General features: G+C 34.9%; 1 protein-coding gene across 1 annotated transcript; it reads right to left on the minus strand.

The window, feature by feature from the left end:
- Positions 1-273: 273 nt before the first annotated feature.
- On the minus strand, positions 274-819 carry LOC123562359 (uncharacterized). The gene has a single exon (XM_045354998.2). The coding sequence runs from the start codon at positions 817-819 to the stop codon at positions 274-276; it is 546 nt and encodes a 181-aa protein (XP_045210933.2).
- Between the last annotated feature and the right edge of the window lie 11,072 nt (positions 820-11,891).

Consider the following 11,891-nt stretch of genomic DNA (forward strand, 5'->3'; position numbering starts at 1 on the left):
CGATAGCCTACACATTCAGTGGCATCTGTTGCATTGTTGACAGGAGGACTCTCCATCTTTGGGCCATAATACAAATGCATTTTCGACCACACGTCTAGCTCTAGAGATCCTTTAGTTGGCAATCATTTCTTCTATTGACAGCGGTATGGCCTCATAAGATATGAGCGAAGGCCAAAAGCGTCATCTCCCAGAAGAAAATAGGGAAAGCCCTGAACATCAATTGGCACGGGTGAAGGAAGAGGAAACTCAGTGGAGCCATTTTCTAGCATTCTTTCAGTTCTGAGCATCTGACTGGCTTCCAAAAACACTAACATCTATCCACAGGTACTTGTACTCTGCACCTACCAGGGCCATTAGGACGATTGAATGGAAACATTGGTAGTTATAGTACATGGTTCCAGTCTTAGGAGGTTTTCTGATGGCAACATGTTTCCCATCTAGAGCACCACAGGCATGCGGCATATTCCATCGCGTCATGAACTCCTCTACAATTTGTTTCAAAGCCTCGCTGTCTACAGGGCATGTGATGACTCCGTTCTTGAGCTCCATGACCAGGGCATCACAAACTTCTCTCACCAATAAACAGATTGTGTTTCTAGGTACCCTGAAATCATATTGAAGGGTGGCATAAGAATATCTTATTCCATGATGACGCAGCATGATAGCAAGTTTCATCACTGGTTCCAGAGCCTTCCTGTAGTTAGTGCCTTCTTTTTCTATAAAGGAAGTAATGCGTTCAAGAAGTTCGTCAAACATTGGCGGCGTTACTCTCAAAAAGTTGTAGAAGGACTCATGATCATCCAAGTGGAGCTCCTCCATCAGTTGATGATAATGTCCTACGGCTAATTTTTTCTCCGGTTTTAACCAGTTTCTTCTTTGTCGTCTCTATTATGCTATCATCACATTGTATTCTTGCTCTGCTTCCACCAAAAACTGCATAAAACCAACATTTAATATGTTCAGAGCTGCAATATTATCTATGGTTACGGCTAAACCTTATGTCCTACAATGTTGAACCTGTATGGCAACGACCTAAATTTATACCTTACCTTGTGTAATTGTGCTGCAGACAGGACCGACGTTGTAGGAACTGCGAATAAACGTACTAAAAACGAGTGGAGGAACGTACCGAGAACCTACAGCAAACTCTTAGAACTGTTTAGAAACGTATTGCAAACTAAGTATTTTATTTTGGACGTATTCAGGCGGAATGCGGTTGAGTTAAGTCTGTCTGTGAACTGGTTGAACGAGATACAAACGGACCCGGTCGGTGCGCACACGACTGAAATTGACGCCCGATCGCATTACATTATACCATGTCTCTCGTACAATCGAAGTACGGCAGTTCGGTTCTTAGAACGTCCCCCTCTGTCTATATTTGTCATAAATTTATATGTACTTGTTAGATTTTTGAAGCAACCCGTCTGTATTATTTTTCCATCACGGCTTCATTTTGTTGTGGGCCTACTTTGCAAATGCGTGGCTCTAAGGCTGTGTCTTTGGTGCTCTGTGCTTCCGAGAAATATACCCTTACCTATTATCTTAAGTACGTTGTCAGCGGGATGACTGGCAGAAAATTTTGAGCAGGCTCAAAGTTCTGGAGCACCATTCCCGTTCAAACCCGTCCGAGCCAGTCCATAAATGTCTTAGACAGACAGTAGAACGTCGCTACTAAGTCTGTTTCGTTCGCACACACTTTGAGTCGTTTGGCTTCATGTTAAGAACGTATTGAAAAGAGCTTTGTGCGAAGGGACTATTAGTAAGTGGCAGTAACACCTACGGGCATTAGCTGCCTGGCTTTGAATTATCATTATGGCAGAGCAGTTGACGATAGACAAATGTTGCGTTATAGTATTTCAATGTTAATAGCTTGAAATATTTACTCCCATAAAAACGCGGATGTCATGCTTACTACCGATGCATAGCAGTATCGGCGTTAGGGCATCTTCATAAATGAGCAATGTGTAAAAATTTACAGCTAAATAATTCTGGGTACTACTCTAACTTCAACTTTATTTATTTCACTCAGGTCATATACATGACAATATGAAGTTATATATATATTCAATACAACATAAAACGAGGTCACAATCAAACATACTAATGAGAATAGAATTTCTACATTTATGCGGGAGAATATCTTTGTGTTAAACACATTTCAAATATTAAATGATAAGATGATACTTTTAACAAACAAACACTATTTCTTATACTCTAATCCACAACAGTTCGTATTCATAAGCATATCAAATTTTGGTTTAATATATTTTTTTCTAGCATGAGAAAAGGAAGACCATTCTAATAAATAATGGTACTCGTCTCCAATATTACTTTGACATAATGTACATTTTCTATTTTCTAAAGCTATACTGTTCCAATTTCCTGTTTCTACAGGTAGTCTGTTGTTTCTAGTCCTAAATTTTATTATATATTTCAGGAATTTCTGATCCGTTTCAAGTAAATAATTTTCAAATTTGAAATCATGTTTGAACAGTTTATATATCTTACAATTAAGATAGAATTTTCAAGTAAAGAGTACCAGTCATTTAAAAACAAATCTGTCAGTCGTTGCTTTATAATACTACATAACCATTTACAATCTAGAAATTCATGCGATAACCATACGTCGAGCATACCACATTCTATAAATATACCTTGTACATATTTAAACCATTTCAATAATGTTACATTTGTATGAAAGTTAAAATTTTCAAGCAATGCACTATATATATCAAAGGATAGTTTTCTATGTTCTTGCTTTACTAGTTTTGACCAAAAGGATATCATTCTGGTTTTAACATCGATTTTGATTGGCATCACACCAGTTTCGCCATAGACCATAACATTTGGCATAGAGCTTTTCAGCTGCAGAATATGCTTCAGAAATTTGAGATGTACTCGTTCAATAACATCAATATTTCCAAAGCCCCATATTTCACAACCGTATAAAAGAATAGGCTTGACAATCTTTGAAAACAATTCTATTTGTAAATCTATAGAAAGACATAAATTCTGTGTTTTTGTTAATAAAACCGTACATATCTTTAGTTGCTTGTTTAGCTATCCCAAGCTTTGCTTTGTAAAACGAACCACTTTTGCTAAAAAGCACACCAGTCCTAAATACTTATACTCTGAAACAACATCTAATTTCTCTGTTTTATAATAAAAATTACAGGCTCTTGGTCTACCTTTACTAAAAATCAAAATTTTGTTTTTGATACATTTAGCTGGAGTTTCCATTCTTCACAATATGATGCATATACATTTATTGCTGATTGCAGGTCTGTAGCTGATACTGCAACAATAACTATATCATGAGCATAAAGTAGTATAAATAATTTCAAATAATTTTTAAAAACATTTTCTACGGTTATATTATTGCATGAGACTCCTATTACATTTGCATTATTTTCAAAATAGCTATGAAGGTCATTTAAGTATATTGAAAATAGTAAAGGTGATAAATTTTCACCTTGTCTTACACCAACATTACAATTGAAAAAAATCTGAGCATTTTCCATTCGAAAAAAATACATGACTTAGCACTATTATACATGATTTGGACGGTTTGCAAAAATTTACCATTTATATTTTCTCTGATCAATTTGGCCCAAAGACCCTGCCTTCTTATTGTATCAAAGGCACTTTTTAAATCAGTAAATGCACAAAAAAAAGTTTTCTTGCTATTACATAGAATATCAATAAGAGATGATAGTATAAACATATTATCTGCTGTTGTATACCCTTTCAGAAACCCTGCTTGATATTCATTGATGATATCATTTTCAACTATGTATTTCTGTAATCTATTATTTAGAACTCCGGTATACAATTTACCAAGACAACTAAGTAACGTAATAGGGCGATAATTTGCGGGATCACAAGGGTCACCTGTATTTTTGTATATAGGATTAATTTTCCCACTAGTACATGCATCAGGAATTACACCAGTTCTAAAAATAAAATTGAACAACTTCAAAAATATATGCTTAGTTTTGGGGAAAGACATTTTTATATTCTCATTTAAGGTTCCATCAATCCCACTAGCTTTATTATTTCTCAAGGCATTTACCATTTTTGACATTTCATCTCATATAATTGGAGCACTTAATTGTTCATTGTCTTATATACTTTGCTTTTAACCTGTAAGTTTCTTTTGTTTCCATAGGATTTACGAAGTTTATATAAATATTTTGCATTGTGAAAATTGTTTCTTGCCTTTCTACAATCATTATTAAACCATTTGTTATTATTATGTTGCGTACGCATATATGTATCCTGTCTCTTGTATTCCTTGTGGTATCCGAAAGTTTCTTCAGCACATTTCATAAATAGATTTGATATATCGTTTGTAATATTACTAACAGTTTGCTGGGACAGGTCAGCCTCGTTCTCAGCGGCACATAACTTATCAAAAATACAGGCGATAAAATTTTCGTCTAATTTTTCGTAAAAGGAACTTGATTTCTCTTCATTCCAAGTCTTAGTCATTACAGCAACATTTTCTATATTACAAATAGGATCAATACAAAAGGAAAACTCTAACAATATCAGGTTATGTACATCTGACTTCAAATAACAAAAGTCTTGTATACTCAGGTAATTTATACACTCAAAAAAATTCGAAGAGACAACAAAATAATCAACAGAACTGGAGCCTTTACACGTGTAATTGCCATTAAAATCACCTTTTGTTCTACCATTTAATATATATAGATTGTTTCATTGCAGAAATTCAATGAACTTACAGCCATCATTATTACATGACGTGTCACAATTATTTCTTTTTAATCTTATGTTATATTTACCAAATGCATTTAATTCAGTATTCAAATCATCATATAGCTCATCCAGGTCATTTTCATGAAAAAGACTAAAGTCCACTTCTGTATAATCCTTTAAATTTCTGGTTCTAGAATTCCAATCACCAAATAGGCAAATTTTAGAGTATTTTCTTTGAAAAATATCTAAGTAATTTTGTATTTAATTAAATGGATCTTCCGAACTAAATTCAGAACTTTCTGGTGGCAAGTACACTACACCATATAAAATATCTTCCTTTTTGCTAACCCTTTTTGACAAAGTGAACCAAGTGAATATTAATTTACATTCAGTTCCTAACACAGTAACGTATGGGTAAAGATAATGTTTTACAGGTAATCCAATTCCGCCAGATTTTCTTTTCATGATATTTTTTCTATGTAAAATATATCAAAATTTGTGAATTTAACAGTGTCCAATGAATCAAGTTTAGTGTCTTGAAAACCTATAATATCGAAATTATCAATATACGAACAAAACTCTTCATATATTTGCTTACTTTTTAGACCACAACAATTTAGCGACAAAAAGATTCATACGTTGCTGACAGTCTTTATTTTTTGGATCAATTTTATTACATTGATTTTCGTCCGTGCATGACGAGCCATTTAATTCGGCAAGTATATCTCCCTGTCTGACCTGGTGACCGTCACCAGACATCACGTGACAGTCTATCGGCGTCTGCTCGCTGTCACATACCGATTTATCCACATTCATTTCGCCATCACTCTGAGGCCCATATTGAGTTTCTACATATGCCGTTTTTAAAAAGGTTTCGTCACTGTTATTGTCGCAAAAACGTTTTTGCATGGTATCCTCCAGAGGTGAATTTGCTTTGTGTTTGTTTTGTTGTTCATGTGTCCTCAGAGGCTCAAACCTGTTACTTGTAGGGGTTTCAAAATTCAGTTTCTGTTGTCATGTTTTTAGAGGGCCACTGTTAGTGTTATTTTGTGTTTGTGAATTTTGCCACTGACTTTTTGCCATTTGATTTTGTACCGGGCTATTTGTTCCCGAGAGGTTTTCCCTTGTCCCTTGGACGGAACCACTTACCAGCATCAAAGTCATATATTTGACCGTTCACTGTTAATTTATTATTTTTTAAAGATGTTTTGTAGCCATGTTTACTCTTATACTTTCTCATGATAGGAAATAATTTTCTCCTCCATTGGTCCTACTTATTTGCAGATGGGTATTTGTAAACCATATCGTAGTATTATGTTAAACAGAAAGATTTTGAAGTTTAATTACTCAGTAACCGCAATCATTATTGTCAGCAATGAACAAAGATCTAAAATCTTTTTTAGTCGTAACTATTCTATTTGCCAATTACAACTTGCTTTTCATTACGCTGAGTAAGATTTTCCGTGTTTTGTTATCAGTTGGCATTAAGGTTGATATAATACTAAGCATTATAACAATACCTAATGACATTGTCTTTGCATCTAAATATTCTCAGTAATAACTGTATTCTTTCACAAAACGACAGTTTTTATATTATGTTCAAATTTTGCATGTAACTGTACTTGTCAGTCATACCAGTTCTCTTTTACACAACACAATCAATGTTATATTCATGTCTCTTTTTTAGCTATTAAAAAAGGTTGATTGTACGGCGTCCATCGTCCGTCTTCCTGCGTCAACATTGTACTTAATTTTTTTCTCCTCTGAAACTACTGGTCAGTAGAATTTTTGGAAAGATTTGATCAAATGATTAATCTTGGCCCCTTTAAGGGCAGCTACTGCCAGCTAGAGCAAAAAAATAGGAAAAACATTTAAGGAACTTCTCATGAACCGCTTGATAGATCTTTATCAAACATAGTCTGTAGCATCATTATAACATCCTCTCCCAAACTGGTTCAGATGGGGACGATTGGCCCTTTTAGGGGTTACCGTAGCTAAAATTGGAAATTCCCTTAAATGATGTTATCTCATGAACCACACAATGGATCTTCTTCAAACTTGATTTGTAGCATTATTATAAGAATTTTCGCCAAAATTGTTCTGTTAGGGGCACTTGGTCTGTTAGAGTTCAAAACAGAAATACCTTTAAACGACTACTCATGAACCATTTGATGGATATTCACCAAACTTGGTCTAGAGACCAGTATAAGGTCCTTTCTCAAATTTGTTTGATTAAGGGCACTTTGCCCCTCTTAGGGGCAACTAGAGCTACAAATATAAATATATTCTGGTCATGAATCGCTGGATGGATCTTCATCAGAGATGGCCGGTGGCATCATTAGAGGGCTCTCTCTCAATTGTATTCAAACGGAGACTGTTTGCTCATTCTAGGGCTAAAATCAAAAATATTTTTAATGACTACTTCTAATGAACCACTCAATTGACTGTCATCATTCTCGGTCCGTAGCATCATTATATTGCCCCCTCCATTTTTTTTAATTGTGGGTTGGGTTGGGGGAGCGCATGGCCCTCTAAGGACCACTAGACCTAAAGCTACAAATGCCTTTAAATGACTACTTTTCAACCGCTTGATGGATCTTCATCAAACTTTTATTAGGTCCTTTAACTAATTTATTCAATTAGTGTGGCCTCTTTTAGGGGCTGCTAGAGTTGCAAAATAGAGATACCTTTTACTAAATTCCTCTCTAACTCCTGAATGGGTCTTCATAAAACCTTGTCCAGAGCATCATTATAAAGTCTTTTACCATGTTATGTCTTATATAAAATCTATTCAAATAGGGACACTTTGGCCCTTTTAGGGACCACTAGAGTTGAAAAAGAAATAACTTTAGATTATTTCTTTCGATGGTTATGCTTTGGTGCGTGACAGCAAAATGATAATAAAAAATAATGAACAGATTAAAGGATTTTCACCAAACCTAGTTAGAAGCAAAGTCAGATGGTTAAGGTTCAGTTGAAGGACTTAGGCCCATTTAGGCCTCTTGTTAACTTTTCACACAATTAAATTAAGGCTCAAAGATATTACATCGCAAATAATATGTCCCGGTCATACCTTTCATACTAATCTTATTGTATATATTCCATTTAGTTTCTGCATGTTGTTCTCAAATCTGGTGGCATACATTTCAACTTAATGCGGAGTATTATAACAAGAAATCATAGCATTTATTTTGCAACTAAACATTTGCAGTCACGGCACACATGTTTCATATTTGGTAGAGTTACATCATGTGATACTTTAATAGTTTTGTGGCATTGATTTTGATTTACACCAACCATTTGTAATAACTGACTACTTACAATTCTAAGAAACATATATATCTATTCTCTCTCAAAAACGCAATCGTTTTTTTTTTATATTCCTTACAGTTTCTCTTCATGTACGTACTTTCATTTAGTGAATTGAATTTCAGCATTGCATTCCTTGTTTGATATTTGACATTGTTTTTTAAGTATTTAATTTTCAATTTTCTCTGTTGTCAAGGGTTGCAAGTTGAACGATAGGATTTTTGCGTCTGGAAGTAGGGATATTGTACTGCCAGTTCTTGTTGTCTTACGAATACTAAATTCAGCAAAATTTGCATAGTTAAAAAAGAGATCAACAAAAAAAAATAGTTAGCCCCTTACTGGGTGGACGGATAGCTCAGTGGTTTGCACACTGGCCTTCCAATCCTGAGGTCGGGGTTCGATCCCTGGCAGCTACTCGGGAATTTTCAGAAACGCTTTTCAGTGTTTCCCACCCAACTAGAGGTGTACTGGTCAGGAACCCAGGCAATCCTTGCGTGTATCAGTGCTATACACTGGGCACGTTAAAGAACCAGGCTGTCTATTCGAAACGAGCTAGGCTAAGTTAGCCGGATAAGCCTGTATCTGATTTCTGATCTCTCTGTCGTGGGGGCTTTGTCTCACTCTGTCCCTCTGGTCAGATCGCTCTGTGTCTGTACTAGTAGAGGATGAATTATGCGCCCTATGTGGCTGCATTTGAACTATGTAAAGCGCCTTGGGCGCTATATAAATCTGGTAAAATTTAATGTACAACGCCAGTGAATATACTATGTGTAAAATTAGGCGTTTAATCAAATAAAGCAGTTTCAGTTTCAGTTTTACTGTAACTTTGTAACGTAACATATGTTCTGTTTTTGATTTTATTTCTACTGCTCCTAATAGACAATAACTTACTATCACAAATTTGCTTCTCGGAAACATGTTTGCAAATACTGTTGTTATATTCAGTGGTATTTCTTAAGATACAGCTTCAGAATGACGAAAATAGTTTCTATTCGAAATACACATCAATAAGGTCTGTTGCAAATCTTGCATGTATTGTCTACCTACAGCTTAATTGACAATGATATGTGTTTGTATTAGCAGTAAAATGATAAAATAACCTGTATAAGCAATCTCACCTATGGCTAGCCAATGCATGTCGTGTAGATAGGCATTCTAAGTATATTTCAAACATTCTACAACTAAGCCTATCCGCCATATTTTGTTGTGATCACATGCATGTAACTGTGCTTTCTATTGGTTAAAATGGAGTTACAGCAATTCTGGATTAAGTTAAATGGAGATAGAACACTCCTTTACAAAGTCTAATGATGATCACATGATATTAGTTTATGTGTATGATTGGTCAGAATAATTTTAAACATTACAGTGCTTTAAGTCCTGGAGATAGAGTACTTTAATCGTTACTGTTACATTCAAACAGAGGACATGGAGCAAAGTATTACGCAGGATCTTTCTGTATGACGTCAAATGTTACGTTTCCTTGCTCCAGAACGATAGAGCTCGGCGAGACAAACAAAATGATGTAAAAATCTCATTTTTTCAAAAAATGGAGATAGAGCACTATAAGAATCAGGCGACGGAATGAAAGGTTTGGGTAGGGGATCGAGGTGTACGTTATGAAAAATGCACTTTCGAATCTCGTTTCACTATATATAATCAGCTAAAATGTAAGCAAAAGATTATTCAATTACTTGTCATGCTTAACTTTCTTCTAATCGATCTGGGTATATACTGGCGCTATCACAGAACTTGTTCTTTAATAATTATCAATAATAACCTTTCGTCTTGGTATATAACAGAGGTCTGTATCATCGTAAGTGATATATGTGATAGGGTATTAGACATTTCTAACGTAAACGTAAATCGGAAACGGATTACTGAATCCGTAAATGTTATTTGCAAATAATGGTCTAAGGGAGATACTATTGCATTACTATTGGATGAAATTGTATCCCATAGACCACAAATTAGCCTAAAATTTTACGGATTCAGTATTCCGTTTCGTAATTACGTTTACGTTAGAAAGGTCTAATTACATTGTCTCGATAACTATTCATATTTTTGAAGATAGTACAGGATCACTGACCAATATCTATATCTTGGTGACCTCTGAAAATGTCGCAATGCAACACAAGCAAAATGTGAAATCACGTTTATCTTAATGAGAAATTGATTAATAGTTCATGACTACTGGTCATTTCCATTTTAATTTCAAATTCTCAAAGAGACAGTACAGGAAATGATCATGCGTTAGGCAAATATTTTCTCTTAAGTTATAAATATCAGCAACTAAATCACTTTCAAAATTGCCAACATTAATCATTTAAATGTGTTTTTTATATTCACTGCTCTGTGTAGGCTAAGTGATAACGTTAAGATGTTATCCAGATACATTAGTAGAGTAATGTAAAGAGGTACTAAAGGGCCTGACAGACTGACGGGAAGACGTTGTTTTTACATGGGTGAATAAAAACATTATAGCATTTTTATTTCATGTTTGCATACCGAGTTTTTAAACTATTTTAGGTGATATATTCGTTTTTTAAATAATATCTTAGGCCCTAACTATAATCAAAGTATAAGTAAATATTCCTGCTATGAATACAACTTGGCTTTTATGTTGGACTTTAGATCTTGATTTTTGTTTAGTGTAACAAATGCGGTATGCTATTGTCTATTAACAGTTAAAATATTATATCTTGCCGGATCATGTAAATAATACACTGTTACCGATATCTTGATTTAATTTTTTTCATCATAGCCGGATGGTAAACAAACGAATGATGATAGTCCATTTCCGGCCAGGGTCACCATTTGTCTAGAATAATGCAATTTACTCTAGGATAACCAGAATTAAATACATAACGTAGGTACTGTGTGTAAAATACAAACTTCAAGCAGACACTATTTATTTTACACATAATATTATGTATACCATATAACAGCCTCAAGTCAAAAATCTGTAAACATAATCTAAAAATGATCATGGGAAAGATATTGGGAGAAGACTGGTTAAGGTTCAGTGATATGGGAGTAAGTAAAAAGACAGAAAATGTAAGATTCGTTACATCGTGCAAGGACGTAGATGAACTTAATATGTGTGTGTGTGTTCGGGTTTAACGTCTTTTTCAACAGTTTTTCAGTCAAATAAACGACGGTGTCTACTTGTAGCAGTGAGCACAATGCCCAACTTTATAGTGCTGCCTCACTAGAATATCACGCCGTAGACACGTGGCATGATACCCCACCCAGTCACATTATACTGACACCGGGCTGACCAGTCCTAGCACTATCCTCTTAATGCTGAGCGCCAAGCGAGGAAGCTATTAGTACCATATTTTACGTCTTTGGTATGACGCGACCGGGGATCGAACCCACGACCTCCCGCACTCGAGGCGGACGCTCTACCACTAGGCTACCGAGGCGGTCTAGATGAACTTAATAAAAATTGAATAAAGATCAACGTTGTTTAATGCTTCTTGAAACCTGAAACTGTGATTATTACTTGTAGTTAAAGTACTTAAAATCCTGTAACACTAATAGTCTTTTAAAATGTTTGTTTTGTGATAAGAGAATTTTCACATAATTCTAAATCATGTAAGACTTGCACTGGCTCCATAATGCACAATTCTTGTCTCGTTTATTTTGGTAAAGCATAGCCTTGAAATGTGTTCATTTCCTTTTGATCACAAAACATCTTGTTCAAACTGAAAGACAAGAAATCCATCTATCATTCACTATTTACAGAAATATAAACGTGCAGACAGGGATGTGAATTATATATTGCTTTCAGATGAAAATGCACATCAAAGTACAGGGACAAGATAAAACATAAAAACTGATATTAACAAGGCTTT

This window comes from Mercenaria mercenaria, chromosome 2 (genome assembly GCF_021730395.1).
Source record: "Mercenaria mercenaria strain notata chromosome 2, MADL_Memer_1, whole genome shotgun sequence".
Classification (NCBI taxonomy): Eukaryota; Metazoa; Mollusca; class Bivalvia; order Venerida; family Veneridae; genus Mercenaria; species Mercenaria mercenaria.